General features: G+C 39.9%; 1 protein-coding gene across 2 annotated transcripts in view; it reads left to right on the top strand.

Annotated features, from left to right (window-relative positions):
- NAV2 (neuron navigator 2) overlaps positions 1-19,541 on the top strand; it is a 344,782-nt gene that overhangs the window by 161,154 nt on the left and 164,087 nt on the right. For both annotated transcript variants that reach the window (XM_077820144.1, XM_077820143.1), the window contains exons 5-6: positions 794-1,061; positions 7,689-7,846. In XM_077820144.1, the coding sequence (XP_077676270.1) occupies positions 794-1,061; positions 7,689-7,846 (426 nt within the window). The remainder of the gene's footprint in view (positions 1-793; positions 1,062-7,688; positions 7,847-19,541) is intronic.

Here is a 19,541-nt window from a genome sequence, read left to right as displayed (position 1 = left end):
GGAAATACCTGTTTTAAAGTTGTCTGTGCAACCTTAATTCAGCCCCTTGTGCATATGCATTATGATACATAATCACATACTAGGTTTTTCCCACAGGACCCTTGTTCTGTGTGTGTGTGTGTGTGTGTGTGTGTGTGTGTGTGTGTGTGTGTGTTATAAAATATGCAAGATAGGACATGTGACAATTAGGAACTTAAATATTTACAAATTCAGTGCTAATTTCTTCAGATGTACTGTGTATACCAGGCCCTTATTGCCTTGTGAAAAGATCAGACTAGTAATTATCTAGTTTAAGAATAGCCACTAATATACGCACTAATTCTATTTCTTAATTCGAGTATATTAGATTTTCATAAGTGAAATAAATTAGACTGACATAATGAAAACAATGCAATTCTGTATGACTGTGGTTTCTCCCCATCATGCACATTGGGGACTAGAACATACAGCTAATCATTTGCTGCATGATGTTGCTACATTGCATTTGATTTTTGCGTCTTAATTTTGGCTTAAAGGAATTCTTTATTAAAATGCACCAGCACGCAACATGTCTTTCATTTCTAATACATTCACTGCAATCACTGTAGGGGAGAAATAACTAATTTACTTTCTGGTTGATGCCCAATGTTAATCAACTGTGATACCAATTAGTTTTGCAGGGAGTCTGTCATATCCTAAAGGAATTAAATTCAGGCAGTATTATGAACAGCGTGAATGCTGAAATAAGCCATTCTACTGTAAAAAAAACCTAAACTGGTAGTTGACAAGTGACTTTTAAAAAATTGCCTTACAGAAATCAGGAATGGGAATCTAAAGGCCATTCTAGGACTTTTCTTCAGCTTGTCTCGGTATAAGCAGCAGCAGCAGCAGCCACAGAAACAACATCCGCAGCACCATCCATCCCAGCAACCTCCAACAGTTTCCCAGCAAGCAGGGCCTCCATCCCCGTGTCCAGTCGGGGTGCAACAGCAACAGATGCCGGCTTCACCCCAAACACAGTGCCAACAGCCCCAGCAAGCTACACATCATCAATTAAAAGCACAACCAGAAATGCAGTCAAGGTGGGATGTTTTCTCCATTTTTTTTCTGTTTTAAGGCATTTCAGAAACTAAAACAGCCTCTATAGTAGTTTCTCCTTAGAACAGAAGGTATTTAGCATCTCAGCTTATCAGAAGATGAAAGCTGCATAGCAATCAATTTCACACCCCTTAAAGTCGAACTAGAAGTAATAGTGAAATTCTGTCTGTGTCAGCAATATTCATTTATACAGGTTTAAAATGCCTGCTACATGAGTAAGCAGGATTTAGTTGTTGTTCTTTTAAGTGTGGTGGCTTTATTTCCTTTGTTTTATGCTAGCAAAGCATTTAATTAGGTATACTTGTCAGGCAACACCACAGTCATTTACACAAAACCAAGGATGGTGGCCTAGAGGACACTATCAAGATTAAGTCTGGACTTTATATTAAACGGAGCTTCACAGGGATTCCACTAAGCATGGTGATTTGTGTCTTATAATTTTTTTATTTTAAGATCCTTGCTGAAGCATTCAGGTGAAAAGGAAAGAAATCTCCATTGAGGAATACCTTCACCATTATTTTTGCTTCAAATCCAGCCTAAGTTTGTTGTCCAAAAGTCACTACCCGTCTGATAGCTGTTTCATGGCTTATATGAAATGAGTCTCACTCTGGTTGTCTTTAGACAAATGTCCACATTACAACTGGCACCTTTTTTGTTGGCAATCCCAGAAGAGAGACCAGGCGTTGAATGCACTGTGAGGATTGACCTATCCTCTGATACTCAGAGATGGTCCTTCCAAGTTAGATTTCATGCAGAATAGTGGAGACAGTGCCCATGCTGTACCTATTTGGTATACTTCTGTCTATTGACTGCATACCCCTGTGAGGGCAATGGAACTCCAGACGGGAGTAAAGTGAGCAGGATTTAGCACCACTGAAGACATACTTGTACATCTCTTTTATCTCCTATTCTAAATATATGGGCACTGATTTGTTTTCAGTGTAACACTGCAGATCAGTTTGTAATTTTAAATTGAGTGCTACAGCAAGGCTGGTTTCCAAATACCAAACATACCACCAGAGGTATAAATCCTTAAGATGAGTCTGGCCAAGTGGGACAATTGTCAAAGCTTGTTCCATTTTTGGCCTTTCAGCATAAACTGGCTTTCTTTTTATTCAACAAAGCAGGGATTTTTTTTCTGTAATTGAACATAGCCATTTTTCTTAACAGCCATATAAAATCGTCATAAGCTTCAGTGCAGAACAATTAATGTAAAATGAAGTTGAGCAACAGGAACTTGTTTCAGTATTCCTTTCTCAACACTTGAACATTGGTCTGGTGCCTGCAAAGTAGTCTATGAATTGAATTAAAATCAAAGTAATTTAAAAAAAATCAGCCAAAACCAAAACATCTAACTCGAGGATTTGTGTATTGGGAGAGTTGTGAATTAACTGCAGCATGCATTAATGTTACCAGTTCGTTCAGTTTCTTCAGAGCATTGTATAGAATAAAAAGTTCGAAAGAAATGAATAATGAAACTTGACTTTGCAGTAACATACAAACCAGATCATTCTAGGCTAGTGCTGCATCTCACTTCTGTATATGAATCTAACACGCATTATAGAAAATGAATCAAGTCTGAGGAGTTATGCTGGGGGAGAAGCTCTTTGTCATGTGAAACATATGGGAAAAACTCCCTTTTCTAAAGTCATTGGCTCAGCTCAGTAGCGTTTTGTGAATGTTTCTTCTTTGCTCACTCTTTTTCTTCCGCTTTTTCTTTCCTGTTGTACAGTGCATCACCCAGGGACTCATCTCAAAGCAAAATCATCCGATTCACTCTCGGTCAGAAAAAGACTTCTAGGTTAGCACTTCTTCCTCTTCTGTGAAGCATGGTTAACCCTCCTTGCAAGATTTCCAACTGCATGTTTAGGGTTCATCTTTAAATTATTTATCTGATGGTTTGTAGCCAAGCATTTAGAATAGCTAAAATATATGCAGGATTAGAGAGCATTCCCTTGTGTACTCTCTAATACTGTGTATATTTGGTCAACTTTTCTTTTTTTAAGTAGGAGAGAGGGTAGAGTCACTCAGGTTCACAATCATGCTGGAAGGACGTAACGAGTGGAGTCCCGCAGGAATCAGTTCTGGGTCCGGTTCTATTCAATATCTTCATCAATGATTTAGATAATGGCATAAAGAGTACACTTATAAAGTTTGCGAACGATACTGAGCTGGGAGGGGTTACAAATGATTTGGAGGACGGGATTAAAATTCAAAATGATCTGGACAAACTGGAGAAATGGTCTGAAGTAAATAGGATGAAATTCAATAAGGACAAATGCAAAGTACTCCACTTATGAAGGAACAATCAGTTGCACACATACAAAATGGGAAATGACTGTCTAGGAAAGAGTGTTGCGAAGTCAACAGTGTAACGCTGTTGCAAAAAAAAGCAAACATCATTCTGGGATGTATTAGCAGGAGTGTTGTAAACAAGACACGAGAAGTAATTCTTTTGCTCTACCCCATACTGATTAGGCCACAACTGGAGTATTGTGTCCAGTGCTGAGTGCCACGTTTCAGGAAGGATGTGGACAAATTGGAGAGAGTCCAGAGAAGAGCAACAAAAATGATTAAAGGTCTAGAAAACATGGCCTCTGAGGGAAGATTGAAAAAATTGGGTTTGTTCAGTCTGGAAAAGAGAAGACTGAGAGGAGACATAACAGTTTTCAAGTACGTAAAAGGTTGTTACAAGGAGGAAGGAGAAAAATTGTTTTTCTTAATCTCTGAGGTTAGGAGAAGAAGCAATGGGCTAAAATTGCAGCAAGGGAGGTTTAGGTTGGACATTAGGAGAAACTTCCTAACTGTCAGGGTGGTTAAGCTCTGGAATAAATTGCCTAGGGGGGTTGTGGAGTCTCCAACATTGGAGATTTTTAAGAGCAGGTTAGACAAACACTCTCAGGAATGGCCTAGATAATACTTAGTCCTGCCATGAGTGCAGAGGACTGGACTAGATGACCTTTTGAGGTCCCTTCCAGTCCTATGATTCTATGTTGGCAAGAAAATAATGGACCTTGGTCATTCTTCTGAGCTTTTCATTTTGAAAAGGGAAGGTTCACACAATTTCTGTACCAGTTATTCTTTTCATTTCTGCACTGTTGAAATTACTAATGTCAGGGCTAGTTTTCTCTTAGGTAATAAAAGGTGGAACTTAAGTGTGTCAGATGAGACAAAACAACAGGGTAGATATATATCTCATCACTGTTCCTGGACTCCCTAGTGCCCTGTAGCATCTAATCTAATCTCCCTGAGATTCATCTAATCTCCCTGAAAATGAGTAATAGGTATTTCTGTCCATTTTGTCCTTAATCACAGCTTGACTTGCATGCCAACCCCTATGAGCACCTCACAGCAGCACTTAAAAAGGCTGCTCTAATCGTTATTAATACCTTTGGTATTAATCATGGACTTTCTTGTGATTAATATTACTCTTGGTATTATTATGCTGTCATATGTACTTAATTAGGAATTCCACTGTAGTTCTGCATTAACTAGTGTAGTGTATTTGACATTTTTACTCATTTTGTGCACTAACCAGTAAATTGTACCCCTTTCTATAATGTGGAAATGTAACCACATTACTCCTGTCCTATAATTTGGATGCATATCCCCCAAATCTTGTCTTTTATTTGGTGAAGGGAAGGTCTAGGCATCAGGAAGATGCTTTGCGCTAGAACCCATATTCTGAATAATCTTTTAAGCCTTGTTGATTCTCTCTACTCTGTTTCCTTCCTAACACTACCTTGACACCTGAGACCCATCAGGTTCACACTCAGGCATGGTTACAGTCTGAGTTAGTTCACATATTGCCTAGCTAAAGGTGTTGAAGAGCAATAACCAAGAGTGTTCTCTTAACTTTGTACCTAATCTCTGATAACAAGAAGCCAGGAGGTCCATCCTGAAACTAGATTTTTCCCTACAAAGGCTATGGCTACAGAGCTTACAGCTGTAGTGTTGCCATAGCCAAAGTAGCTATATACACTTTCAAAGTGTCCTGGGCAAGTAAAAAGATATGTGCTTAAAACAAAACTAATCTGATAAACACACATCAGGAATCTGATCGAAGGATAAGTGCTTTGACAATATATCTTCTTCGTAAGTGTTTTATTCTTACGTGTATTTTCTATTTTATACATATTTATATAACTAGCAATTACAATAATGACTGAATTGAAAACCTGTGCTCTCCTCTGCTGGTCAATGTGTCTGGGCTGCCCCCTTCAGCATACTGTGCTGTTGAGGTTCTGGAATGCTGGCTTTTCTGAGCAATGCATTTTGGTCCAAATCTTTACACCACTATTGAGGACCGTTTAGGAAGAATAATTCTTTTCTCATCCACCAATCCTACCAGAAAAAAAAAAAAAGAAAAGAGTAGGGAACGAATTCTAAAATAGTCCAGTAGCTCTATTATTAGAACATACTAGATAACAATGTGGAGTCTTTCTTTAGAACAGACTGTCAAGTGATGTAGCCTGAAGGCTCTCCCTGCCTGCAAAAGATTGGATTCAACACCTATTAAATAGTATGGGCTCTGCATGAGCTCTCTTGCCCTGCCAACTTCAAGGAAAACATCAAAAATGGGACCGAGAGCCCTAAGCATTCATGTTTCCCATCTTTTCTCCCCACCACCTCTTCATTTGTAGCCTTCTTTTCAATAGATAAAGTATTCCAGGGTGTTCTAAGTTTAATTTGTCTTTGATCAATGCCATATATAATTTTCTAGCATCCCCTAGTGTTGAAACTGGCTGAGGTTCTTCATAACCAGTTGAGAACTTAAGGCTGTTGTCTGGGATACAACAAAGTAAACCTCAAAACCCACAATGTTATGTGCCAGAGGCTGTGGTAATGTGAATTTATAAATACAATATTTTTGTTTTTAGTGGTGCCCATATATTTTGTCCTCCTCTGAGCTTTGGAAGCATGTGCATGCATCTGTTAACATTTATGATTTTCCCTTTTTTATTTTTTCATTTTCCCTTCACTAATCTCTGAAGAGTTGGTTGATTTGGAAAGCAGTTCTAAAGCCCCTCTCCCGACTTTCCAGCACTAATGGTGCTACAGATGTAACAATGATTTTGCACATTGCATCCCCCCATGGCAGTATTCCCTGAGTAAAGTTTTACTACACTCTGATAGTAAGGGCTTCAGGATTAGGCTCATTGGTGATACACTTCGTTTAGGTCACCATGATTTTATAGAAACATTTTTTTTACTTATGCTGAAAATAATAAAGGTTGAGAGTAGCTCATGTCTTTCAATGTTGCTACCATACATGATGTGAGCGGATTCTGGCTTTTAGCCTCAAAAATGAAGGTGTCACACTACTTTCCAAGGTACTCAAAAGTCTCAACAACTCTCTACAGGTATGTACTTTGAGGGCATTATTTCATATTTTGTTTTTCTTGTATTTCATTTATTTAGATTCATAAAAGTGTGCTATACATATATTAAGACTATGATTTTCAAGGGTGCCTCATCTGAAGGAATGAAAAGCCCTTATCTTGTTCAGATTCACTGGGAGTTGGTCATCTAACTCCATTGGGCTTTTTTTAAAAATACCAGCTACCCCAAAAAATCACAAAATAGAAGAAATCATTCCCATCATCTACTCTAAAACCCCAATCTCCTCTCCCCAGAAAAAGCCTGATAAAGCAGATAAAGCTTGCAGCCTGGGCTCTTCTGGATCAAAAGGGAAATGTGTTCCAATGAGGACCCTTCGTTGACAAAACATGACTATCAGCATCCTGCAGTTTAACCCGGGGGCTGTTCAGTTCCTCAAGCTCCTGAGTTGATCCCACTGCTGTGCTACTACATGGGGAGAGTGGTGGTCTCTGAGGCAGCCAGAACTCAAACCTTAGAAGGTTTTGTAGATTCAAAAATAAGCAATATTAACCTTCCAGTGAAAATCAGTTGGTAGCCAGATCAGTTCCCAGAGCACAAATGTAATGTGCTCCCTACAGAGAAATGCCAGTTGTTAAGCAACAGACACATTTTGTCCCATTGTCTGTTTTTGAATTGGATGTAGTCCTGTGTATAATGCATTTCAGCAATCGAGTTTAGGAACATAAGGCCAAATTTCTTACACCACTTTTACAGCAGCATAAATCCATTGAATTCACTGGAGTTGCTTCTTGTTTACACTGGCATAAGGGAGAGGAGAATGAGACCAAGGGCTATAGCACTGAAGAAAAATGATTGAGGACCTGATTCTGCCACCTTAACTTAGATTGTGTAGTACTGCTAGTAGTCCCATTGAAAGCAATCAGACTACTTGCCAAGTTCAGTACTAATCAACTTAAATAAGGATGGCAGAATTGGGTTCTGAATGTTTTAAATCTGAAAATCACATCTTAGAATAGTACAATATCCAGCTGAAGGAGTTTTCCTGATGTAAAGCGATTCAAACTACAACTGTAGTCACAGTTATGTATATTTTTATCCAGGATGTTTTGTGGTGGCTTGGTTAAATTCCTTACAAAACCCACAAAATTCTCTTGCCTTGCGCTCTTTGTTCTTGGATTACGCATGGTTTTCAGTTGTCTTTTCCTCTTCCAAATTGTCATGGTTTTTCTTATGAGTACTTTATCCTGTTTTTTTATTTTTCTTAACAGACTTCCAGGTCCCACCACAAGGGTATCTGCTGCAGGCAGCGAAACCAAAACTCGTGGGTCTATCAGTGCCAACAACCGGCGCAGCCAGAGCTTTAACAACTACGACAAATCCAAACCTGTTAATCCACCACCACCTCCATCAAATAGCAATGAAAAAGGTAGGTGCCATGAATCTTTTTTACTTCCTCAGATCTGCTTTGCTTTGGTTTTGTTCAGTGGAAATGAAGTATGACTGGAGCTCCAGAAAAGGTGAAAACATTTCTTTGATATGTGGTCTGTTGTAAATATAGGGTCAGATCCTAGGGCCCTTGCATAGCTTTCACTCAGTCCTTCTGTAGCACACTTCCACTGAAACCAGCAACAGTCCCTCTAGTAAGGACTCCTTAACTGATCACTCTCGTTACAGTGTGCATGGTAACACCCATTGTTTCATGTTCTCTGCGTATGTAAAATCGTCCTACTGTATTTTCCACTGCATGCATCCGATGAAGTGGGCTGTAGCCCACGAAAGCTTATGCTCAAATAAATTTGTTAGTCTCTAAGGTGCCACAAGTCCTCCTTTTTTTTTTTGCAGCTACAGACTAACACAGCTGCTACTCTGAAACCTGTTAATAAAAACTGTGTCTGAGATCCTTTTCCCACTAAAGTTGGTAGTGTCTTCTGCTGTCAACTTCAGTGGAAATAGATAGTCATTGGGATGTGGCTGGTAGTTATTTAACAAAAAGAGATGACCAAAAAAAAATGTGCCAGAAGGAAATACACTTGAATGATTAAGTGGCAATCTCATGTATGCACAGGCATTTTTAAAGCCAGACTAGGGAAAACCTGAGTAAGAGTCAGAGTAGGTACCTGCGTTTGAGACCTTCCCTCCCCAAAATCTATTTGTTTTTCCTTTTAAAACAGTCCCACTGCTAGAGATGTGCCTCTCTCTTTCCTAGGGCCCTCTATGGTTCCATGCTTGCAAACTTGTCTTCAGGCCTGAGATAAAACCAATTAAAGTCAATGGGAATCTTTATATTGACTTCAGTGAGCTCTGGATCAGGCCCTCTTCAGTGCATGCTGCATAGATGAGGATTTCTGTTAGCAGGTTTTTTTGACTTTGCTGTACGTCTTCATTGTTCCTAGCCTCCTACAGTGCTTTGTTATCTTTTTTTTTCTGGATAAATTATCTTTCAAAATAATTCCAGTCACCACTCCTTTATTTTTCTTGTTGACAGGCATCCCTAAGCTATCACAACACATAACAAGCACTCATGCTTGATATCCCATTGTATTACCTTCTGAGCTTGTATACATAATAGAGAAAAAACAGACTTCAAACTCATTTTTTCAGCCAAAATGCAAGGAGGCTCTCTCAGTGGTGTTAAACTTAAACTTGATAACATAACAGTTTAGTTGTAAATATGACCGTAGTGATTCACACCAGGCATTATGTTTCAGCATGAATTTAAATATATTCCTCATACTGAGGAACTGTAAATAAGTGTGCCTTTTAGTTAACGACTGTATGATACAACTGTTGCTTTATAGATTAATACTGCAGTTTTAGGTAGTGTGACAGGGTAAGGCCAGATGGCAACAGGAGAGTTATAGAAGGCAGATATATTAGCCCCAGGTTAAGTAGGTCCCTTTTCCCTGTGTAAGGTAACAGAGAAGGTTTTTTTTCATGTTTTTGTATATTTATTTCTACAACCATGATGGCTAAAAAAAACACTATTTCATTTCAAACAAAATTGTACAATTAGGAACCACTGAATGTTCCCTACAACACACAGTTTTTTAACAGTTGTAACTTCTCTTCTTCCCCCTCACCTACTATTAAGGATAGATTGCACAAAGAAGAACTTCTCCGATAGATAGCAGTACATGAAACTGTAACAATCTGCTCATCGAAGGCAGATATATTAGCCCCAGGTTAAGTAGGTCCCTTTTCCCTGGGTAAGGTAACAGGGAAGGTTCCAGAACAATCTGGAGTTTTCTTGAAACAATTAAGGCAGACAGGCTGATTAGAACACCTGCAGCCAATCAGGAAGCTGCCAGAATCAATTAAGACTGGCTAATCAGGGCACCTGGGTTTAAAAAGGAGCTCACTTCAGTTTGTGGTATGAGTGCGAGGAGCTGGGAGCAAGAGGTGCAAGAAGCTGAGAGTGAGAAGTCGTACTACTGGAAGACTGAGAAGCACAAGCATTATCAGGAGGAAGGTCCTGTGGTGAGAATAAAGAAGGTGTTGGGAGGAGGCCATGGGGAAGTAGCCCAGGGAGTTGTAGCTGTCACGCAGCTGTTACAGGAGCCACTGTAGACAGCTACAATCCACAGGGCCCTGGGCTGGAACCCGGAGTAGAGGGTGGGCCCGGGTTCCCTCCATCCCCCCAACTCCCTACTTGATACCGGAGGAGTTGACCTGGACTGTGGGTTCCACCAGAGGGGAAGGTCTCTGGCCTGTTCCCCGATCCACTAGGTGGATCAGCAGAGACTGCGGGGATTGTTTCTCTTCCTTTGTTGGCCAGTGATGAGGCTAACTGAGTGAACGGCAGATTTGAGCCATGAAAGGAGCCAAACTGAGGATTGCCGTGAACCTCTGAGGCGAGCAAATCTGCCAATAAGCACAGGACCCACCAAGACAGAGGAGGAACTTGACACAGTAGGAAAGAAAAATGTTCTTTCCTGTTCTTTAAGGTATTGATTTTTTTCTCTCCTGCTGCTGCAATTCCATCTCTCCTTTTTGGTTCTTCACTAGTCTTCCTGCTATTTATCTTCCCACTGTGTCAGTTTTATTTTCATCTCGATCCCTGAAGCCTTTTACAAGGGGGAGATCAGAGGTCCATGTTGATACAATCTACAGCTCTGCTTCCTCCCGTGAACTCTGGAGCTGAATGAGCTTCACTGTTTTAGAATGTTTATAAGCTTGGGAAGGAGGGAGTTGTGGTATTTTTAGATTTACTATTTTCTTTGCATTCACGGAAATAAATTATTTATCAATTGTTTGTTCAGTCAGAAAACACTCAATTTCCTACATTGTAACTAATTCTTTACAGAACACTGCAACATCAGTACTATCAAGAGATCATCTTACTGCTACTAATTGTGCCATCCAAGATCCTACTTGCTCAGGTTCATCTAATAAGAGCAGACAGCAAGTTAACTGTTCTGGGACTAAGGACTTATGGGAACAATTCTGACCTCCCTGAGGCCTGGTCTACACCTAAAACTTAGGTCAGCCTAGCTACATTTCTCAGAGCTGTGCAATGTAGTTTGGTTGATTTAACCCACACTGTAGATGCATCTAGGCTGATGGAAGAATTCTGTCAACCTAGCTACTGCCTCTCAGATAGGTGGCTTATTAAACTGACAGAAAAATCCCCTCCATCTATGTAGGGAGCATCTACAATATAGTGGCACAGCTGCAGCTCCATAGCTATGCTGCTAAAGTGTAACATACCATTATATAGGAGTTAGACCCCAGTAATCAAGGGCAGAATTGGGGCCATGGTTTTGATCTGTAGCTGTGCCGGTGATTCTCTGTGCCTTGGGCTGGTCATCATTAGAAGACATAATTTCTAAGTGGTCACTGTTTGGGTGCCTCAATTTTGGGGTGCCTCAATAAGGGGATGTCTCAGGCCCACCAAGGGAATAAAATTCTTGTTTGCTGTCACAACATTAAACAGTTAAAGGTGGTCCAGAGTTTCATGTCAGTTGATCGTTGGCTTACTCCCATTGTACCAGCCACCATTAAAAGTCTTTGTAACCTTTTATTAAAGACATAGAAGAAGAAAAACAAACAGTTAAAGCATTTGAAGTGTAAAGTATTAAGTAAGGCTTTCATTTTAACAGTATTCCTTATTCCCTTTAGCTGTATAAATTCTTTGATAGGGAAATCTCCCATTTGACAGTCTTTTAGATGGTATTAACTGTCCTCTTGAGCAGGAAAAACAAAGTTTAGTTGAGATGGTTAGGAGCAACTGCCCTTCTTGGAGTCCAATCCTGCTTACTTTAAGACAAAACAAGACATGCACACAAAAGAGTAGAGAAAAGAAAGATAGAAAATGCAGATTCTGATCTTTGGTGCTGATTTTCACTTACAACTTTGCTGCTGGAAAAACACAGGCCAAGCACATGGACTTATCAGCCACTCTGAGGCCTGGCATTAGGCTGTTTATGATGTTGCTTTTAGCTGTCTTTTTGGTTTCAGGCTCACAGTCATTTTGCTAAGGTAAAGTTGTCTTGGCTGACTTAGTCAGACTCTTATTATACAGAAGGCAGCAAGAGAAAGACAGGACGGAGAAGAAATTAGGTGAGAAATGAGAATAACACAGGAGGGAGGGAGCCCAAGTTTCAGGTTCCGTTCATTATTTAGCTGTAGCTGGTGGAGGTGGTAATGCCATTTGGTTTCCAGTCTCTGGCTCGGTCTGGTTAAGGTGTTTTTCAGGATGAGGACAACAAAGGCCCAACAGTGTCCTGTTGGATCTCAGGGTCCCCAGAGATGGAGGGGGTGGTAGTCATACTTGTAAAGTTTGCTCCCTCCAGTTCGTGTGTCCCTCTGCTCCCATCGGTGACCCACAGATAAACAGTGCCCAAGAAGTTGTAGCAACCTCATCACATTAAAATTAACCAATCGAAGCACATTTTGGTGCTTTCAGCTATAAACATTTCTCACGTTTCTAGAGGTGTTTTTTTTTATCTTGTTGTCATGATAACCCTGATTTTACCAGGAGCCTTGCAGACGCTTTACTAGATTTTTTTTTAACTTAAACAATCCAGTTTGTACCTGTCTATTTGTCTCCAACTTCTGCTAATTTTTATAAACAATTTTATGTTGTAGGCTGAGTTGGACTTTTGTTACCTTAGTCAGCCTAGAGCCAATGCTGCACAGCACTTCAAGTTGGGCATCCAAAACCCGGGCCTCTTTTCAGAATACGGCTGTTAACCTTCCTGTGTTGTATGTAGGGTAGCTACAGAAGTTGGTCCAATAAAAACTATTACCTCACCCACCTTGTCTCTCTAATCTTCCTATGTTTCAGTTTCCCTGTTCATAAAATGGGGATGATAATACTTCACTGTCTCACAGGGGTTCATTCCCTCCCTCACAGTTTCTTCAGTTCAGCTTTCTTTCATACATACGCTCCTGCCCTTTTCTCCCCGACCTGTCCCCTTAACCTCTTCCCTTCACCATCCCCTCTGTTCACTTTTCTTCCCATTTAGCTTATCCCCTTCTGACTAAACCCACCAAAATAAAATAAAATAAAAAATATGGAACTAACATGATGTTTGCCACCACAACACTTTATGCTTCTTGTGTGTTGTTCTCCTTCCCCTACTCTGTGTCTGTCTTGTCTATTTAGATTGTAAGCTGCTCAGGGTAGAGACTGCCTAATAGATGTTGAAATCCTTAGCTACAAGGCACTATAGACATATAATTTATTTATGATTTATTAAATTCTGATAGTGGAAGAAGGAAAATGTTGAGCTGTTCCAAATGAGTCCTCCATATGTGAGCTTATATTTATTATATTTATATTTATATTATCATAATTTATTTGTAATGGAAAAGGCACAAGAAGCCACAATCAAATTTGGGTCCCATTGTGCTAGACCTTGTGTATATATATATAAAAAGAAAGAGACACCCAAGGAGCTCTCAAAACAGATGGATGAATGAAGGTCAGATCTAGAGGTCTGCCTTTTCTAGCAGAGACATGTGGGCTGAAGATAGCATTCTTGGTTCTGAAGGGAAGACGTACCTCTTTGAGCCATTCTCTCTTTGGATACTGTTAAATCAGCTCTTCCAGAGATTACATATCCCGGGTTCCCTAGGACTCAGAAATTCCAAAAAACAAATTTTTACCTTTGGAATTAACCAAATTTGACCAAGAACCATATATTTTTATGGTGTCCCAGGATAATACCCTGGGTTCCCTACAAGGGATATTCAGTATAGTTACAAGAAATACAAGGAATGAAGTATTAACCTTCCTTTCACACTCACTTCATCTACTGGCCCCACACTCTGAATCTATACTTAGCATTGGCAGCATAAATGGGGAGACTATATGGGTTGGTGAGAATTTCCCCAGTGCAGGAAAAGAATAGAGCCAGCATAAGTGTCCCATTTCTGCTCCTCCCCCTGTTACAGTGGGCATTCCAGAGAAGATGGGGATGGGAGCAAGCTCATAGTATTGTGTTCTACCTATGGAGCAACCTATAGCAGCCCAGGTAAACCTCCAGGGTTGCACTACTATGTTTTAAGGGACTGCACCAGTCCCAGTGCAGGCAGCATGCGGACTACACAAAGATGGCATAAAGCTGCCTTTGCCTACCCTCCACCAGGCCCACACCTTCTGTTCTATCTTTCTCAGGAGATACTGCACAGAATCTGCCCCACTGGTTTTCTTTCCCAAGGGCCTGATTCCAATTTACACTGAGGCCCCTGTATACTGCTCCAGCATTGTAAAGTGCCTTAAAGTTCATGTAAATGTAATTTACCACCACTTTATGGCCTCTTTACACTGCTCTGAGTGTGTAAAGGGGTCATGGGGTAAATGAGAATAAAACCTCAAGTGGCTTTCCTTTCTCTTTTGATTATGGTTAGGCGATAGCATTCTTTGAGAAAACAAATTGCCCGTCCTCTTTGCAACTGTGCGCCCACGTGCCTACCCTTCTCGAGCTATCAAGGTTGGGGGGCATTTGGGTAAGAGTCCCTTGGTAAAGTATTGGTATTGTAGCACTGGCATGGTATATGATGTCATAATTGTTAAAATCGAACCATGTTCAAAATTTACAGGTTAATAAAACATGTACATTATAAACAGAGCCTTAATTTTGTTTTTAACTCCTTAGTTGTTCACTGTGCTGATATTTCATAGTACCATGGAGTCTAGGGCGGCAGCTGAGTTCTAGGGCAGGAGCTCTCACCATGCATTCAGCTCTAAGTGGCACTGGTGTTGCTGGCTCTGAAAAGACCCCCTCTGCACCACGAAGAAGCCTTTCAAGGGGAAGATAAATTAAGACCTTGTGTGTTGTAAATGCATGACATTTACTATTTGAAAACCAGCTGGCTTTAGCCAGGAACGCTATACTCCTGCTTCAATGTAATTGACGCAAATCCTCTTGCAATAAAGGTAGTTTTGTGACCTGCCGTCTTGAGCGCACACATAAAAAGTAGGTTCAGTAGACACCGGTTCCTTGTCACTTATGAAACATGCCTTTCCCCTTTTGTTGCTTGGAAGGCTGCATCAGTCCCGGACAAGGGGGAACAGAAAATGAATCAGCAAGTAAGGTATTTTTGATGAGTACTGTGACAGGAATGGAACATGGCCAGTGGAGGCTTCCTTCGCGTCTTCATGTGATAAATAGCTCCATTTAGCTTCCTCACCCCTTTTATAACTAAGGTGCCAACTGTGCATGATTTAAATTTAATTTCAAGGGTCATTTAGTGTCGTTTTTTAAGATGGAACATACCCTAGCTTTATGGATGTTGCAAAGACGGCTTATATGTGTGGCGGCTCCTCCGAAATGCCAGGCTCAAGGTCCTCTCTCTGACAATGCTCAGCTGAATGACATTTACTGAAACTGTGTTCCCTCGCTATGTTAGTAATTTGACAGTATTCATTAGCTTGAGTTTGCATCTCAGAGCTCTATAATGGAATGTGCATCTATGGTGTTTTAAAGAGGTATGTAGCCTGTGAGGATTGAGCAATTTATTTGCAAGGTCACTCTAGTCTGATGTAATCAAACCTGTGGCTCAGTGGGACAGCTAAACTGGCGTCCCTAATAAAGTCACTGCACCAATACACTTAGAACAGCATTATAGTTCAATGATTTTAATATCAAAACATTTCTACCTCCTGCCCCCATGGGTTCTAGTCTTCTCTTGGTTATGTATGCATAACTTCCATTAACATTAGTGAGAATTTTGTGTAGGAGGTGACTAGAGCCCTGGTCCAACATGCCTGTGGTTCTTCATGCTGACTTGTTTCTTTTCATTAAAGAGTATTTTTTCCCATTTCCACCCACCATCAAGTCCTTTGACCGAGCTTCACTGATCTTAACAATATTATCCCAAATGCAGTTGCAGTAGGGTCCAAACCTCAACTCTTGATGTCAATGGGGTGTGCTTAGCACTGTAAAGGAGGCACGCAGAACCGTCTCATCAGGAGCTATATGAAAAAAGACTTTGTATTTACCATAGAAAATGCTTATATGTCAAAAAGTGTACAGTATTATATCTTGGTAAATCAATTTTCAGGTCTTTTAGAGGGCAAATTATTCTTTACTTAATGATTTAGCTGTCTTTTCTATAGGTGACATTAACCCTGACAATCTGAGTTACAAACATTTGGCTGTTTTCTTTCGAGAAAATTTTATATACAGTGTATGGATCAGGATGTTTTAATTGTTTTAATATTATAACAGTGCAACGTGTCTGGTAATCTTATAACTATTTGCAATTAATCCAAGAATTTGGTGAAGCCAGTTGGTTTCATAGTTCCATATTTTCCACATGTGGACCCAATTGGACAGTATAGTAAAACTGAACTCAAGTGAAGTTCTGGAGACATGTGAAGTCTTCATAAAATCAGGGTTCATGACAGAATTTTGGTTTTGATAAGAATTTGAGTATTTAATAAACTATATAGGGGTTGGAAAAACAGAATTTACCTGTCATTTTGAAATAAAGTCATTTATCTTCCAATCCATTTTAATATCTCATGCGAAGTAGATCCCACTGTACTAGATAGATTATCTGTTTAAGGGGTAGGGAAGTTAAGAGGTGTCAAGGTTCCTTTCCCACTCTGAACTCTAGGGTACAGATGTAGAGACCTGCATGAAAACTCCCTAAGCTTATTTTTACCAGCTTAGGTTAAAACTTCCCCAAGGTACAAACTATTTTACCTTTTGCCCTTGGACTTTATTGCTTCCACCACCAAGCGTCTAACAAATATATAACAGGGAAAGAGCCTGCTTGGAAATGTCTTTCCCCCCAAAATCCTCCCCAAACCATACACCCCCTTTCCTGGGGAAGGCTTGATAAAAATCCTCACCAATTTGCATAGGTGAACACAGACCCAAACCCTTGGCTCTTAAGAACAATGAAAACGCAACCAGGTTCTTAAAAGAAGAATTTTAATTGAAGAAAAAGTAAAAGAATCACCTCTGTAAAATCAGGATGGTAAATACCTTACAGGGTACTCAGATTCAAAACATAGAGAATCCCTCTAGGCAAAACCTTAAGTTACAAAAAGACACAAAAACAGAAATATACATTCCATTCAGCACAACTTATTTTATCAGCCATTTAAACAAAACAGAATCTAATGCATATCTAACTAGATTGCTTATTAGCCCTTTACAGGACTTCTAACCTGCATTCCTGCTCTGGTCTGGGCAAAAACTACAGACAGAGAGAACCTTTGTTTCTCCCCCCCTCCAGCTTTGAAAGTATCTTGTTTCCTCATTGGTCATTTTGATCTGGTGCCAGCGAGGTTATCCTAGCTTCTTAACCCTTTACAGGTGAAAGGGTTTTTCCTCTGGCCAGGGGGGATTTTAAAGGTGTTTACCCTTCCCTTTATATTTATGACAAGAGGAGTACATGTTCCGAGCACCCTCTGCCTAAAAGTGACTGATAATAAAGGTGTAATATAGATAAATTTTATTATCTCTGCATATATCATCATATATCCTAGTAACAAGTAATGTTTTGGACAGTAGTGCAAGAACTCTTGGTTTTCAGTTTTAGACTATCAATTCACCTTCGTCATTTCACAGTTATAGTTCAGCTAATGCTTGTAAAGTTTTAACCCTTGAACTACACCTGCTGTTCTATCTACTGTCCTTTGTTGAAATAATGAATAAAGCTGGCAAGTTCAAGAGCACAACAGGTATATTTCTCTTGGACACAAGGGATGGGAGATTAGGGCTTGTTAATATTTTACAATACGCTCCCTACTTCATTAAGTGTTTGTGGAATGGGGAAGGGAGAAAGGGAAGTCTGCCTTAAGAGGTCCCAGGCTTGGAGGGACTTTTGGGACACGTGATGACTTTATGGTATAAATAGCCTTCAGAGTAATGCATTTATATTGTTTATTATTAAGTATGTTTGCAAATTGTACCTTTTAGTAATCTATGGTCTTTTCCCCCCAGATGTAAATTGTCTTGTTAGTCAATTGTCTGTGTCTTGTGGCAATGAAAGTGAATTAACTGAAGCAGAATAGAACTGAAATGAAAAGGACAGTAAATGGAGCATAGAGGAGTAGCTGGCTACTGAAAAAATAAATAACCCTAAATTTTGAGGCGAGATTCCATTAATCAATAAAATTATACAAATGTTTTTTAAAAGACTTAGGGAATGGCTTTATCCAATATCCAATAATGTTATACTGTGTCACAAAAAGCATAGGTTCTTAAATTACACATATATCACTATCACCTATCCACCCAGCCTTAGCAAAGGAATACATATAGTGACTGGCTGTATCATCAGTGTGTTTTCCCCATTAATGTTGATAGTACTTTGTACTTGGTTAGAATCCGACATAGAATATAGGGCCAGAAAGGAACATTGTGATCATCTTGTCTGACCTCATGCATAACACATGCACCTACATAACACAGACCATAGAACTTCCTTGCATTAATTTCACCAGAGGATCTCTACAAACATTGAAGTAGATTGTGACTTGGACTCTGCAGCATCCTTATGCAGGCTGATCAGACTTGAATCTGGACATGCAAAATGAAGCAGTCAATGTACACCTGCTACTTCCCATCCTGGAGAAAGTGGGTGGGGCATGATTAGAGCCTTGGCTCCATGTGCTTCTGCCTCTCACACATACCCGCCCAAACACAGTGCACTGTCCATACAACTGAACCAGCATGAGACAATTACTTCCATCCTTCCTCCCTTTGGAACAAGGAAGGAGCAAGGAGGTAGCTGTTCATCAGAAGGGTTTCTCAGAGGCACAATGCCTACCAGGGCTAATTTTGGCAGTTTACGTATCACCCCTTGCTCAGGGTTGTGTCTAAAAATACAATCTAGCCTGTTCTGTCCTTTACTGACGTTAATGAAATAATTCACACGCAACTTCAGTAAGATAGGTAAATGTCATGATCATTCCTTTTTCTGTGAGAAAACTGGAGTGCAGGGATGGGAACCCAAGACATTTGTGACAAAAACAGGAATAGAATCTCTCCACACCTTGTGCTGTGGTCTACGAACTGGCTCATGATCCTTTTCTCTTCATTTATCCATTGTGTAACTTGACATTGCCCCTGATTACTTCTTAACATTAGGTTTAATAAACTCCAGTTTGCAAGACATGGAAGAGAATGTGACTTTCACTGGCAAAACAGATAAAAAATAATCCATTAGCTCCTGTCTCGTTTCATTTAAAGTCTGAACAGCTTGCAAGAAAAGAAACTAAGGTGATGATAAGGACTTAAATATAGGTGTTATCTCTCATCACCCTGCTGTCCCATAGGGTGTGAAACAAGTATACAACTGTTGTGTTTTTAATCTTCATTTTCAAATACCACTGCTGTCACAAGAAGAAAGCTAGAGCAAAGTCTTTGGCAGTACTTCACTGCATATAAAAGTGAAACCAGACTCTACCTGAAGTTTATAGGTCAGTTCAGTACAAAGATTGGCCAGTTTGGCGTAACCTGTTAAACACCAGTAAAAATGAGAAAGAAAAGAGATGCACTCATTTTATCTCTATTGACAGACCCCCAGTATAACCTCTTCAGCAGCCACAATATTCAATTTAATATTTCCAAACAGTAATCCTACATTTGTAAAGGAAATTAAAAGAAAGCAGACTTTATTAGGTGTTTTGTTTATAATTCATTGCTCCATTCGAT

This window comes from Eretmochelys imbricata, chromosome 6 (genome assembly GCF_965152235.1).
Source record: "Eretmochelys imbricata isolate rEreImb1 chromosome 6, rEreImb1.hap1, whole genome shotgun sequence".
NCBI lineage: Eukaryota > Metazoa > Chordata > Testudines > Cheloniidae > Eretmochelys > Eretmochelys imbricata.
The sequence above is the reverse complement of the archived record's forward strand: the minus strand, read 5'-3'. Positions and strand labels throughout refer to the sequence as shown.